Raw genomic sequence first — 13,362 nt, forward strand, 5'->3', positions numbered from 1 at the left:
CGGTCACATGACAGCGGCGCAGGTGAGCGCCGTTTCCGGGGTCGGGCGGCCGGATTGCGGCCGGCTCCGGCTTCTACTCGGGCGGGTGCGCGGGAGACTATGGCGTCCTCTTCGGTCCCGCCGGCCACCGTACCCGCCGCGACAGCCGGCCCCGGCCCAGGCTTCGGCTTCGCCTCCAAAACCAAGAAGAAGCATTTCGTGCAGCAGAAGGTGAAGGTGTTCCGGGCGGCCGACCCGCTGGTGGGCGTGTTTCTGTGGGGAGTCGCCCACTCGGTGAGATCCGGCCCCAGCCCCCCGCAGCCCTGCCCGAACCCCTCAGCTCCTGCGTCTCGTGGTGTCCCTGTTTCCAGGATCCCGCTCCCGGAGCACACGCCGCGCTGCCACGTTTCTCCCGGGCTGCTCTGGTCCCTGCCCACCAGCCTCCAGTTGTTCCTCCAGCGTATCTTCTCGCTGTTGACTTTTTAGTTCCGCTGTAGACAGACTTATTCCTTCCCCCTTTTTATTCCTCCACTCTAGTTCCACCTTCCCTACCAAAAATCCAGTTCTCTGTTTCTTGACTCCTTATATTAACTCCGGCCTCAGCCCGAGGCGAAGGAGACCGGCCAGGACCGGGCTCCGGCCAGGCCCGGAGAACTTTGGGGGAGTGGCTCTTCAGGGTTGGTGGTGGCGAGGTCTCGGGTGAGTGCGTGGGGGTGGGTGGAATGGAGGGGTAAACTGAAAGAGGGGGATCATTCACTTTTCTTTCCACTTTGCTTTCTAGCCCCGGTCCTTGACTTTGGAACCTTGGCTTTGTCTGGAGCCAGCTCCAGGCTTCCTGGACGTTATAATCCTGCTTGTCCTTTCCTTTCCCTTCCAGAGGTACAGCATTTCAGAGAGGCTCGTCCACCCCTGCCCTAAGCAGGGATGCGCTCGTTCAGGGCTTCTGTTTGTATGCCTTTGGTCTTAACCGCATCTTCACTGCTGGCTGGAGTGATGGTGTTTGGTGCAAGTGAGGGTCTTTGACCAAAGGGAAGGCTGAGGAGCTCTGACCCGGGAACAGTGTGGTAGTGAACTTTAGAAGCAGGGAAGCCTGCTGTAGAGGGTATGGCCTGGGAGTCAGGAGTAAGTAGGAGACCAAGAAGTCCAATGTATCTTTTTCTGAGGATTCCTCAAGTGAAGGAGGCACAGCTGTCCCCCACCCCTGCCGTCCTTCAGATCTGGAGTGGGAAGGATGTAGTGACCTTGAATGGGACAGGGAATATTTTAAAAATCAACTTCTTTGAATCCTTTTAGTCATGCCAGGGTTGTGGAGGTGGAGGGGGGTGAAGAAGGATACAATTTTTGTACATTCTTAATTTGTGGTTTAGAATGTTATTTAGAGTCAGTCAGGTCCCTTTTGCTTCTGTAGTTCTGTGGACTGATCCCAGCTCTCTGGTTGTTAATGCCTTAATAGTTGAGTATCTAGTTTGAGGCACTTGGTGTGGACAAGACTGATGTACATGTGAGGGCTCCCTCTTATAGTACCTTCCAGGTGATTCATCCATCCCTGTGGGAACCTCAGCAGGGAGGGTTTTCCTTTGGTAGGAATTGGGAGAATTACTCAAAAGACCTACCTCAGCTTCTCTTGGTATATATACTTTACCTCCAACACCCCATCTCTAGTCAACACACATTTACTTCAAGTGTTTGGAATGGAGAAATTCCTTGAACATATGTCTTAGTGATGATTCAGTTTGCTTAACAGCAGGTGGGGAGGAGGGGGTAGGAAGAGCTATAGCTGGATCCTAAGCTGGGAGTCTCAAGTGGCTTTTTTTTCAGAATATATTCTGTCCTCCTTTTCTACTGAGAATGGGAGGAGTTGGGTTGCCGTGCAGTGTATGGTATTTAGGTTAGACTGTACTGTTTGACATCTGTCAGATGATCAAGGAAGGATAGGCAAGGCATCCATTTATCCAGTTAAACACTTCAGGATCACAATGCGTCAAACACTGTGCTGTCTAGGCACCTGAAAGATGCAGATGACTACAATGGGCATTCCTTCTTGAAGAGCTTACAGTCAAAGTGGGGGAATTTATATAAACTAGTGATTAGAGTTGTGATAAGTACACTTTTACAGGCAGATGAAAGGTATGGCAACACCTGGGAGAAAGCACATCTCCTTGGGATTTCTTAGTGTAGGAGCTCCCTTTCTTACCTTGAATTAGCAGATTGCAGATTCTGGGGGCTGAGGAGAGCATGTGGTGCTTGCATCCTTTGGGCTATGGGTTGGCTTGACTTTAGCAAACGGGTGCCTAATGAGCTCATACCCTCTGGCTGCCTGTCTTCCCTCTGAAATCAGTTGCTCTTCCTCTTCCTTACACCTTGGTAAGTTGGGACTACTGCATAGAACTGGGTCAGAGTGGGCTGAATGGACTGGTCCTGTTTGTTAGAAGATTCCTGTTACAGGATATGAACATTTCATTCCTCTTGCTGCTGTTGACTCCTGAATGTTCCAATAACTCTCTTGTGCACTTTAAAAGTGCCTTCTTTTTTTTTTTCAGATTGAGCATGGAACTGTTTGTCTTGAGTGTCTTGAATCTGCTGAGGGATTTTTTCTTTCTTTCTTTCTTTCTAGAATTTGTCACACCTTTAAAAATAGACCTTAGTTGCTTACAGGGTTTGCCTAATATAAAATGACTGTTGTGAACATGAAGTTCCTTGAGGGGGGAGGTGTGAGGGACTGTGCGTGAGGGTTTCTTACTGCATTGCTTCTTTTGCAGCAGAAGGGGTTACACATTCTCTCACTTCTGTCAAGCATATGCATAGCCAGTGGTTTTGAAGGAATAAGGTTTGAGTTGCCCTTTCTTGACTCTTGCCCAGACAGTGTATGAATTGCTCTCCTTCCACAATCCTATTCACTGCCTCCCTATTCACATTTTTGGCTTATCAGATCAATGAGCTCAGCCAGGTGCCTCTTCCAGTGATGCTGCTGCCAGATGACTTTAAGGCCAGCTCCAAGATCAAGGTCAACAATCACCTTTTCCATAGGTCAGTGGGGATCCCTTGCCCTTTCTTTTTGTGTCAGTGTTCCTAGAAAAGAATAATAAATTTAGAAGTCAAGATTCTGTGAGTTCTCCTTTTATACAGGTTATGGACAAATGAGTAAAAAAAACATGGATAGAAAATAAATAAATAATGGGGAGATAAGAGGTAAAATAAATGGGTAATTGAAATACTAGTGGTCAGTGAGAGGAAGGGTAAGGGGGTCTGGGATATATGAGTTTTTTTCTTTTCTCTTTTTATGCCTTTTTCCGGAGTGATGCAAATGTTCTAAAAATGATCGTGGTAGTAGATACACAGCTATGTGATGATATCGTGAGTCGTTGATTGTACACGGAGTATATACTTGATCTGTGTGAATGTGTCAATAAAAATATTTTTAAAAAATAAAAGCATTCAATGAGTTGAAGATTTTAGATTGAGAAGGTAACTTGGAAGTTGTATTGTCTAACCTCTTTCCTGATACAGAAATTCAGTTTTGTGCAGAAAGCTGTTCTTTCTCAGAAGCTGTTACCATTAGCTTCTGATAGGGACTCTCTGAACAGTGGCTCCCTTTGCTGACTTTAGGATGTCTCCAGCTTGCTTGAGATTTAGGAACTGCTTCTGCCTCTACTCACTACTTACCACTTAAGCCACTCCAGCACTCTGAGCCACAGGCTCCCTGCCCTATAAAACAGGGATAATATACCTTAAAGGACCTCACAGGGTTTTATGAGAATTAAATGAAATAAATGTGTGAAAGTACTTTATAATCTGTGGAACCTTATAAAACATAAGATGATGTTATTACTTTGATTGTTTTCTCACCTTGAAAACCCCTGTTCCAGGGAAAATCTGCCCAGTCATTTCAAGTTCAAGGAGTATTGTCCCCAGGTCTTCAGGAACCTCCGTGATCGATTTGGCATTGATGATCAGGATTACTTGGTGAGGGTCCATTACCGGGTAAGGATAATCTTTTCTATTTAGCAACTGGGGAGTCTTTGGGACCAATGATGATTGGAGAATCGAGAGCCTTTGGCAAGTATGATTCGTTACGTTTTTGCAGTCACAGGCATCTTTAAAAATCTGATGAAAGCTATAAACCTTGGTATGCTTTAAGAAAAAATGTAGATACGCTCAAATTTTTGCATTCATTTCCATTCCATATGGATACCAAGTTAGGAACCTTGCTCAGCCTCCTACTCCAGGGTTTCATCCACCTTCAGATGCATTCGGTTGACCATTGTCCTTCGTATCTCTGTGTAACTGGAGAGAAGAACCTCTGACCTATTCTGTGTCCCCAGGTGTCTCTTACCCGAAGTCCCCCAAATGAAAGTGAAGGCAGTGATGGTCGCTTCCTCATCTCATATGATCGGACTCTGGTCATCAAAGAAGTGTCCAGTGAGGACATTGCTGACATGCATAGCAACCTCTCCAACTACCATCAGGTCAGGCCTCTTTCGGCCCCATTCTTTTCTTCCTCCTCCTACTCATAGCTGAGCTGCCAGAGCACATAGGAAGACTACTTCATATCCATTTTCCTCCCTTCAACACATTTTGCTCCCCAAGAAGCACTTGATATTATGTTTTTGAAAACTAGGTAATGTCCAAAAAAGACCTGTCTATACCTATTTGTGCTTCAGTAACTAAAAAATTTAGACATTTTCTTTCATATCTAGCAGTTACAGTCTAAAACCAACACTATGGATTGATACATAAAACAGCCAACTGTGAACTTTAGGCTAGGTCAAAATTAGATGAAGTGTTAACATCAAATAGACTATCAGGAATGAATGCAGTTTGGGGAGAAAAACAGGATAAAAGCACAGTTGGGATATGTTAGAAAGGACAAGCCATGATCATATCCAGCCCCATTCCCCATTAGGGAGGTCATTCAGTCTGATCAGATTAACTTGGAATGGTTGAGTTTATGGTATGCTTTGGTGTTAAAAACAGCACTCTGCCTGAATGTGTCTACTGATGAAAAATCTCACCAAAATCAATGAGCAAAAAATGCAAGGAATAAAAAGATTCCAAAGGGAATCTTTTTTTTCTTTTTTTAACATGGGCAGGCACTGGGAATCAAACCCAGGTCCTTTGGCATGGCAGGTGAGCATTCTTTTTTTTTTTTTTCTATAGATTTTTTTTTTTATTATTAATTAAAGAAAAAAAGAAATTAACACATTTAGAAATCATTCCATTCTACATATGCAATCAGTAATTCTTAACATCATCACATAGATTCATGATCATCATTTCTTAGTACATTTGCATCGATTTAGGAAAAGAACTAGTAAAACAACAGAAAAAGATATAGAATGTTAATATAGAGAAAAAAATAAAAATAATAATAATAAAAAAAGAAAAGGAAAAAGAAAGAAAAAAACAAAAGACACAAATAAACAAACAGACAAACAAAAAAAAAACTATAGCTCAGACACAGCTTCATTCAGTGTTTTAACATAATTACATTACAATTAGGTATTATTGTGCTGTCCATTTTTGAGTTTTTGTATCTAGTCCTGTTGCACAGTCTGTATCCCTTCAGCTCCAATTACCCATTATCTTACCCTGTTTCTAACTCCTGCTGGTCTCTGTTACCAATGACATATTCCAAGTTTATTCTCGAATGTTGGTTCACATCAGTGGGACCATACAGTATTTGTCCTTTAGTTTTTGGCTAGACTCACTCAGCATAATGTTCTCTAGGTCCATCCATGTTATTACATGCTTCATAAGTTTATCCTGTCTTAAAGCTGCATAATATTCCATCGTATGTATATACCACAGTTTGTTTAGCCACTCGTCTGTTGATGGACATTTTGGCTGTTTCCATCTCTTTACAATTGTAAATAACGCTGCTATAAACATTGGTGTGCAAATGTCCATTTGTGTCTTTGCCCTTAAGTCCTTTGAGTAGATACCTAGCAATGGTATTGCTGGGTCATAATGGCAATTCTATATTCAACTTTTTGAGGAACCGCCAAACTGCCTTCCACAGTGGTTGCACCATTTGACATTCCCACCAATAGTGGATAAGTGTGCCTCTTTCTCCGCATCCTCTCCAGCACTTGTCATTTTCTGTTTTGTTGATAATGGCCATTCTGGTGGGTGTGAGATGATATCTCATTGTGGTTTTGATTTGCATTTCTCTAATGGCCAGGGACATTGAGCATCTCTTCATGTGCCTTTTGGCCATTTGTATTTCCTCTTCTGAGAGGTGTCTGTTCAAGTCTTTTTCCCATTTTGTAATTGGATTGACTGTCTTTTTGTTGTTGAGTTGGACAATCTCTTTATAAATTCTGGATACTAGACCTTTATCTGTTATGTCGTTTCCAAATATTGTCTCCCATTGTGTAGGCTGTCTTTCTACTTTCTTGATGAGGTTCTTTGATACACAAAAGTGTTTAATTTTGAGGAGCTCCCATTTATTTATTTCTTTCTTCAGTGCTCTTGCTTTAGGTTTAAGGTCCATAAAACCGCCTCCAATTGTAAGTTTCATAAGCTATCTCCCTACATTTTCCTCTAACTGTTTTGTGGTCTTAGACCTAATGTTTAGATCTTTGATCCATTTTGAGTTCACTTTTGTATAGGGTGTGAGATACGGGTCCTCTTTCATTCTTTTGCATATGGATATCCAGTTCTCTAGGCACCATTTATTGAAGAGACTGTTCTGTCCCAGGTGAGTTGGCTTGACTGCCTTATCAAAGATCAAATGTCCATGGCAGGTGAGCATTCTTGCCTGCTGAGGGAATCTTTTGTTGATTCAACAAATATTGAATGCTTAGTGTAAGTAGGCTGTATGTTAGGCAGTTGAGAAAGGTGAATGAAACAGTTATGGCCCTCCAGGATCTCGTGAACTGATGACAAAGAACAGTAAACCAGCCTTATCACAGAGCATGATGTGTGCAATAGTAGAGGTAGATACAGACTTCTCTGGGGGTGCAGAGGGAGTGTATCCCAACTCACCTGGAAAAAAGTTACAATTGGGAGGTTCAAAGAGTTTTTTTTAGGCATTGATTCTTGAACTAGTAGGGGTTAACCGTTGGGCAAAATGGAAGGGAGCATTCCAGGCAAACGAAAACAGCTTTGTAAAGGAACAGGGCCATGACAGAGCTTAGTTTAGGGAGCTACAAGCAATTCATTGTGACTGGGATATGGTATAGTGAAAAAATAGGGAGAAACCAGATCAAGAAGGGGCTTCTAAGCTACACTAAAAAGTTTGGACTTTATCCTGTAGGGAACTGATTGTATATGTAATTTAGAAATACCACTGTGACAGCATTTTAGGAGGGGTAATACTGTGAGTGGCTGTACCAGGAGGTAATTATAATAATCTAGGTAAAAGATGATGAGGGTCTGAAGAAGCAGTATCTGTGGAGATGTAAAGAAAGAGCTGATAGGAGGTTTGTGGGAGTTAAGGCAGAGGGAGGAAGCAAAGGAGCCTCCACGTTCTGGGTGCCCCTCCATCATCATTTGGGGAACAGAAAGAGAAGTAGGGGTTTGGAGGAAGACAGTTCTGATTTCAGCATGTTGTTTGAGGTTCCTGTAGTTCCCAGATAGAGGTGTCCAGCAAGTGGTTGGGAGTATGGGCATAGAGTTCAGGAAAGAGGAATAGAATTGGAGTGTGGATTTGGGAGTTGTAACTGAGTTGGTGGTAAATAAAGCAATGAATATAGATAACATTATTGAAGGGAAGTGTGCAGAATGTAATGAAAAGAAGGTTGAGGACAGAAGCTTAAGGAGCAAGTGGAGAAAAGAGCCCATAAAGGAGACTAAGCGTATACAGACATTTTAAATTTATTTATGCCCTACTTTATTCCATAAAGGGTTTGAGAACAGAGAGCAGGAGAGTCAGGAGAGTGGTATAATGGGAGTTGAGGATGAAGAAAGTTTCAAGGAGAAACTGCTCAGAGTTGAAATATGACAATGACTAAAAAGTACCCAATGAATTTGGCAGCTGAGAGATTTTGGGAATGGGTGAGTAGAGCGATTTCAGAGGAGAAATGAGGGTACATATTTGATTTCAGTGGTTTGAGGTGTGATTGAGAGATATGAAGTAGAGATATTGATTGCTGACTACTTTTCTGAGAAGGTTGGCTGTGAAGAGAAGAAGCAACACTTAGAAATGGTAGCACTGAAAGAGGAATGTCTTTTTAAGAAACCACAGTATAGCCCAAGAAGTGGAAATTTTTACTACAAGAATCTAGCCCACCAAGAAACACTGGTCTAGATGAAATTAATACATTTGATAAACAGAAGTTCCAATCCTGCTTCCGTGACCTCTGGCAAATCACTTCCATATACAGAAAGACTAAAATGAAGATAATATCACTTACCTTCCCAGTCCCAAAGAATGATACAGATGAAATGAGATGTTACTTTAAAATTGAGATTTTTTTTAATTGAGGAAAGATTCTTATTTTTTTCCTTTTTTTATTAATTTTTAAATTTTTAAAAAATATATAACAACAAACACATTCTTAACTTACATTCTGTTCTACATATACAATAAATAATTCACAATATCATTACATAATTGCATATTCATCATCATGATCATTTCTTAGAACATTTGCATTAATTCAGAAAAAGAAATAAAGAGACAACAGAAAAAAATTCATACATACTATACCCCTTACCCTTCCCTTTCATTGATCACTAGCATTTCAGTCTAAAAATTAAGAGATTTTAAGAGAATAAATCTGAGACGCTGGGGACTCAGGAGTCATGGATAATCAAAAACATGTTCAGGAAGCCCCCACCACTTCTGACCTTGTAACCTCTCTACTTGAAAGTTTCTGCTCCACTCTGGTATGGTAGTGATTTAATTTTCATCCCTGGACTGTTGGTATATCTGCTTCTCAGCCTTTTCCCATTCCTTCCTGTCCTCCCGCAGTATATTGTGAAGTGCCACGGCAGCACGCTGCTGCCCCAGTTCCTCGGGATGTACCGCGTCAGTGTGGACAGTGAAGACAGCTACATGCTTGTCATGCGCAATATGTTTAGTCACCGTCTTCCTGTGCATAGGAAGTATGACCTCAAGGTAAGGAGAGCATAGTTAGGGTTTTGGGAGAGGCTCCTGATGATCTGAGAATGGGTAAGAGCCTGGGAGGACATCAGAAGATTCCTTTTGAAAGAAAGAAGGCTGTGGGTTTAAATACTCATCTTAGGAACTGGCTTGTGGCTGTTCTTTAGGCCACTTCTGCTGACTTGATGTTTGGGTCTCTTTACAGGGCTCCCTAGTGTCCCGGGAAGCCAGTGATAAAGAAAAGGTAATGCTGATTTTAGGCAATAGGGTGAGGGATATGGGAGGGTAGATGAAAGGAGTTTTCATAGGACCTAACTTCTATTGGTCCATGGATTGCTTGGAGGGAGTAGTGGGAACAGCTGCTTAGTCACCGGCATGGATGGTTCTATGTGGAGGGTTTGGAGATGAGTGACAGTGCCAGGCTTGTAAGCGTAAAATGCTTACTCTTCATCTCCCATTCTGGGCTCTCATATTCAAACAGCTAATTTTGCTTAAGAAGAAGAAAAGTCCGAAGTCAGTGTGTGGGGGGTTCTTGACTGAAAACCATAAGTAGTGGGATGTGATTCAGGGTATAGATGCAGTGACCGATGAGTTTAGTGGGATAAGAACAGACTGGGGCAGCGTCGCAGTGTGAGATCAGATATGGGAGGGGATGGGGGAGCTGTGTGGTGTCTCTTCCCTAGAGGCCCCTGAGATACAAAACAGTTCCTGGATGAAAGGCAGGGTTTTCTGAGACTCTGGGGAAAGGGAGCAATGTATTTTAAGATGTCTCTTTACCTATTCTCAGGTTAAAGAATTGCCCACCCTTAAGGATATGGACTTTCTCAACAAGAATCAGAAAGTTTATATTGGTGAAGAGGAGAAGAAAGTGTTTTTAGAGAAGCTAAAGAGAGATGTGGAGGTGATGATTGGGTGCTCTGGGAAATGGCTTTGTTTCATTTTTTGCTCCCCACAGGGCAGTTGACTCTCCCATTCACAATATAAGGGAGTTTCTCCCTTTCTCTTTATTCTTTGCATATAGGAAGTTGGGTCTGAGACATGAAAACCCCCCAAAGCTGACCCATGAGGGTAGCTGGAATGAGCTAAAAGGATGTTCTCAGATACCAGGACATCTAGACACAAAAGGGCAGTGGTATGGCCCAACCCTCACTTTTTATGCTTCTGTTCCCTAAGAAGGCCCCAGGAATTCAGCTGTGGAGGTGTTAGAGTGGTACCTGGGAGTGTGGAGCAAAATCTGGGGTGTCTGATTCATCGGTGGGGTCTCAGTTCCTAGTACAGCTGAAGATCATGGACTACAGCCTTCTGTTGGGCATCCACGACATCATTCGGGGCTCTGAGCCAGAGGAGGAAGGGCCTGTGCGGGAGGAGGAGCCAGAGGGAGACGGGGACTGTGGCCTGCCTGGGCCTCCTGCTGTGGTGGGCTCCTATGGCACCTCCCCAGAGGGCATCAGCGGCTACATCCATTCACATCGGCCTCTAGGCCCTGGGGAGTTTGAATCCTTCATTGATGTCTACGCCATCCGGAGTGCTGAGGGTGAGAGAAATCCTGGAAACTTAAGGGGAGGGAGGGAGGGAGGGTTGTTGTTGGTAGACAAAGACCTGGGTGATTTCCTTTTCAAAAAAGATTGGACTGGTTCCCTGGGAGAGGGAATCGGGACTTTACTTGCTCTTCATTGTTGGGCTTCCTCCCTAGGGGCCCCCCAGAAGGAGGTGTACTTCATGGGCCTCATTGACATCCTGACACAGTATGATGCCAAGAAGAAAGCAGCTCATGCAGCCAAAACTGTCAAGCATGGGGTGAGGGTTCCTTAAAGCCTTTCCTTTCCTGCCCCATCTTCTGTTAGGAACTACTGGATTGACTGTTCTTTGGGGAGAGGGTAACTTGTACCAGAGCAGTGGGGTGAGAAAAGGATGAATGGTTGGGGATGAAAATGGTCTGCGGTAGAATTGAGTGGGGAGAATGAGAAAGGTCAGTGGACAGGGACAGAGAGTGCTAACACCTTATTCCATACCTCCTCTCACAGGCTGGGGCAGAGATCTCCACTGTCCATCCTGAGCAGTATGCTAAGCGATTCTTGGATTTTATTACCAACATATTTGCCTAAGAGAATACCTGACTCAATGATCACTGCTGCTTTATGTTCAAGGTGGTGGGATTCTGAGACACTGGGGGAATTGTGGATATTGTGGCCACTGCTTCTTCTCTTCCTCCTTTGCTAAATTCAGGCTTTAGCCTCCTACCATTCAGATAACTCCATTTTGTTGAGTAGGCTTTTCCTCGTCCCCAGAAATACATTGTCCTTTCTCCCCTCTGTCCATTTTTCTTCCCTTGCTACCTCCCTTGCTTGCTTCATTAGAGTGTTATTGTTGACTCTCTCCCAAGTGCCTTGATCTTTGTAAAATGTCCTGTTGTTTCTATAAAATCAGAGGTCTGGAGAAAGGGGGTTGTTTGCCATCTTCAGAACCCGACTGGACAGATGGACCTGGCTCAAGCAAGTACTCTGGCTGCACTTTGCTGCATGGGATGAACTAAGAGTGTTTAAATTTTGCTGTTGACTTTGTAGAACTCACTGTGGCATGCGACAGTCCTGGTAGGCCCTGGGATGGAGGACTTCCAAGATACTACAGATGTAGGTGCAGGCATGCACACATATGATGGAATATGGCCACTCTTACACACAAAGGTGGGATGGAGAGTGGTCAGCAGGCTCGCTTTCCTCAGGGTGGGACCTAAGAGGACTCCTGCAGTTATGCATGGAATTAGGCTTGACTACTCTCCAGTGTCTTCCCTCAGCCTATTCCATCCCCACCTACCTGTACTTCTGGACCCAGGAGCCCAGAGATGGCCATGGTGTTCAGTCCTTGTAAAGGTATTTGGCTCTTTGCTGCTCTTCCTCAGAGCCTCATACCCCTCCTGGGGCTGAACTGTTTTGTGGATGTGTGGCCAGTTCTGGAGTCTGGGATGATGGGTCAGGGGTGTGAGGTTCGTTCCTCACACCCCTCTTCCTGTCTGTCCACACTTGACATTTATTCCCAGCAGAAGGGAATTTTCCCACCTGTGTCAATCCTGGTCATTTCAAGAGGATGGAGGTGTCAAGTGTGAGAACCTCCCCCACTTCCTTCTCCCACGCCTTCTCAAACCCTTTTTCCAGTTGGATTAGTCGTCATTCTGTTCTCTTCTGTCCTGTGTTATGCTGCTACTTTGTCTCCCAGGGGACAGATGGCCTCCTTTGTCATCTTCACTCTCCACCCCCAGAGAGGAGTCAGAGCCATAACACAGTCACCCGCGCGCGCACACACACACCCCTCTGCCCCTAAAGAGTTTGATGTGTGACATTCTGAGTGTAGAGGGCCTTGATGAAATGAAATACATTGCCCTTCCCTCTCCCCTCCTGTCCCCCAAGTGACTTTGGGGCTAAGGCAGCCTTTCTTGCTATCCTCCACCCTCCTTGAGGCGTCTACATTTTTTTCTAACATAAAGATTGGCACCAGGCAACTAGCTTGATCTTTATCTGGCTGGACTGATCTGTCTCACGAGAAGTCATGAAGTCATAAGGGAGAATCCTCTCCCCTCCATCTTCTCCAAAGGAGGAAAAAGAAATCCCATTAGGGGTTGAAACCCTTAAAATATAAAATACCTTCCTGAGAGAGGTGTGATGGGTCTTTTTTAATCATTCCAATCATCAGCATATCATATTGCTTTCCCTTGTTGAATGCAATAAAACTCCATGCCACCAGCAACCGTTGTTCTTTAGAAATGGGTTTTCTGACCATGTGGCTGATGTATTATGGGCAGTATGGTCTTCATTTGTTGCTTCTGTTTTTCATCTTTTTTGTTTTCTTAATTAAAAAAAAAATTTGTGTATTTGCTCCCAATGCTTTCACAATATAGAAAATAAATTATTGAATTAAAATTCCTTCACAAAAATGCCTTTTTTATTTTTCCTTTCCTTTTTCTGAGGATATATGTGCTTGGGGGTACAAAGACCAAATGAAGAGTTCTAGTCTTCAGTGTATTGAGCTTCCCAATTAAGGATGTGGGTTTCTAGACAGAAGGCTGTGAATGGCACAGTAGGGGGTGTCAATAGTATAGGTATGGACAACTTATTCTCCATCTTTGCAGGAGTTCAGCTAATGGTGGGGACCTGGGAGAACTGGGAAGATGTGACCCTCCCTCTTTCCCAGGGCTCTGGACTTGGTCACACTCTCAACTCTAAAAGGGAGTGGGCCTCACAGTCCCATCTTTTAACTAAAAGAAGCTGAATCCAGTGTTCCGTAGGCTTCCTGGGAAAGATGTCCTCTGTCTGGAGCGCAGGAGTGATACAGCAGGGTCC

General features: G+C 43.8%; 1 protein-coding gene across 3 annotated transcripts; it reads left to right on the top strand.

Annotated features, from left to right (window-relative positions):
• The first annotated feature begins 10 nt into the window (after positions 1–10).
• On the top strand, positions 11–12,956 carry PIP4K2C (phosphatidylinositol-5-phosphate 4-kinase type 2 gamma). 3 transcript variants are annotated; one of them, XM_077111203.1, is made up of 10 exons: positions 11–273; positions 2,909–3,006; positions 3,846–3,942; positions 4,302–4,445; positions 8,897–9,043; positions 9,234–9,272; positions 9,816–9,929; positions 10,295–10,562; positions 10,722–10,825; positions 11,053–12,956. In XM_077111203.1, the coding sequence occupies exons 1-10, from the start codon at positions 100–102 to the stop codon at positions 11,131–11,133; spliced, it is 1,266 nt and encodes a 421-aa protein (XP_076967318.1). In that variant the 5' UTR covers positions 11–99; the 3' UTR covers positions 11,134–12,956. The 3 variants fall into 3 exon arrangements, with proteins under 3 accessions (XP_076967318.1, XP_076967320.1, XP_076967319.1); XM_077111205.1 differs by lacking the exon at positions 11–273 and adding an exon at positions 836–858; XM_077111204.1 differs by lacking the exon at positions 11–273 and adding an exon at positions 2,788–2,806.
• The last annotated feature ends 406 nt before the right edge of the window (positions 12,957–13,362 follow it).

This window comes from Tamandua tetradactyla, chromosome 7 (genome assembly GCF_023851605.1).
Source record: "Tamandua tetradactyla isolate mTamTet1 chromosome 7, mTamTet1.pri, whole genome shotgun sequence".
Taxonomy (NCBI): domain Eukaryota; kingdom Metazoa; phylum Chordata; class Mammalia; order Pilosa; family Myrmecophagidae; genus Tamandua; species Tamandua tetradactyla.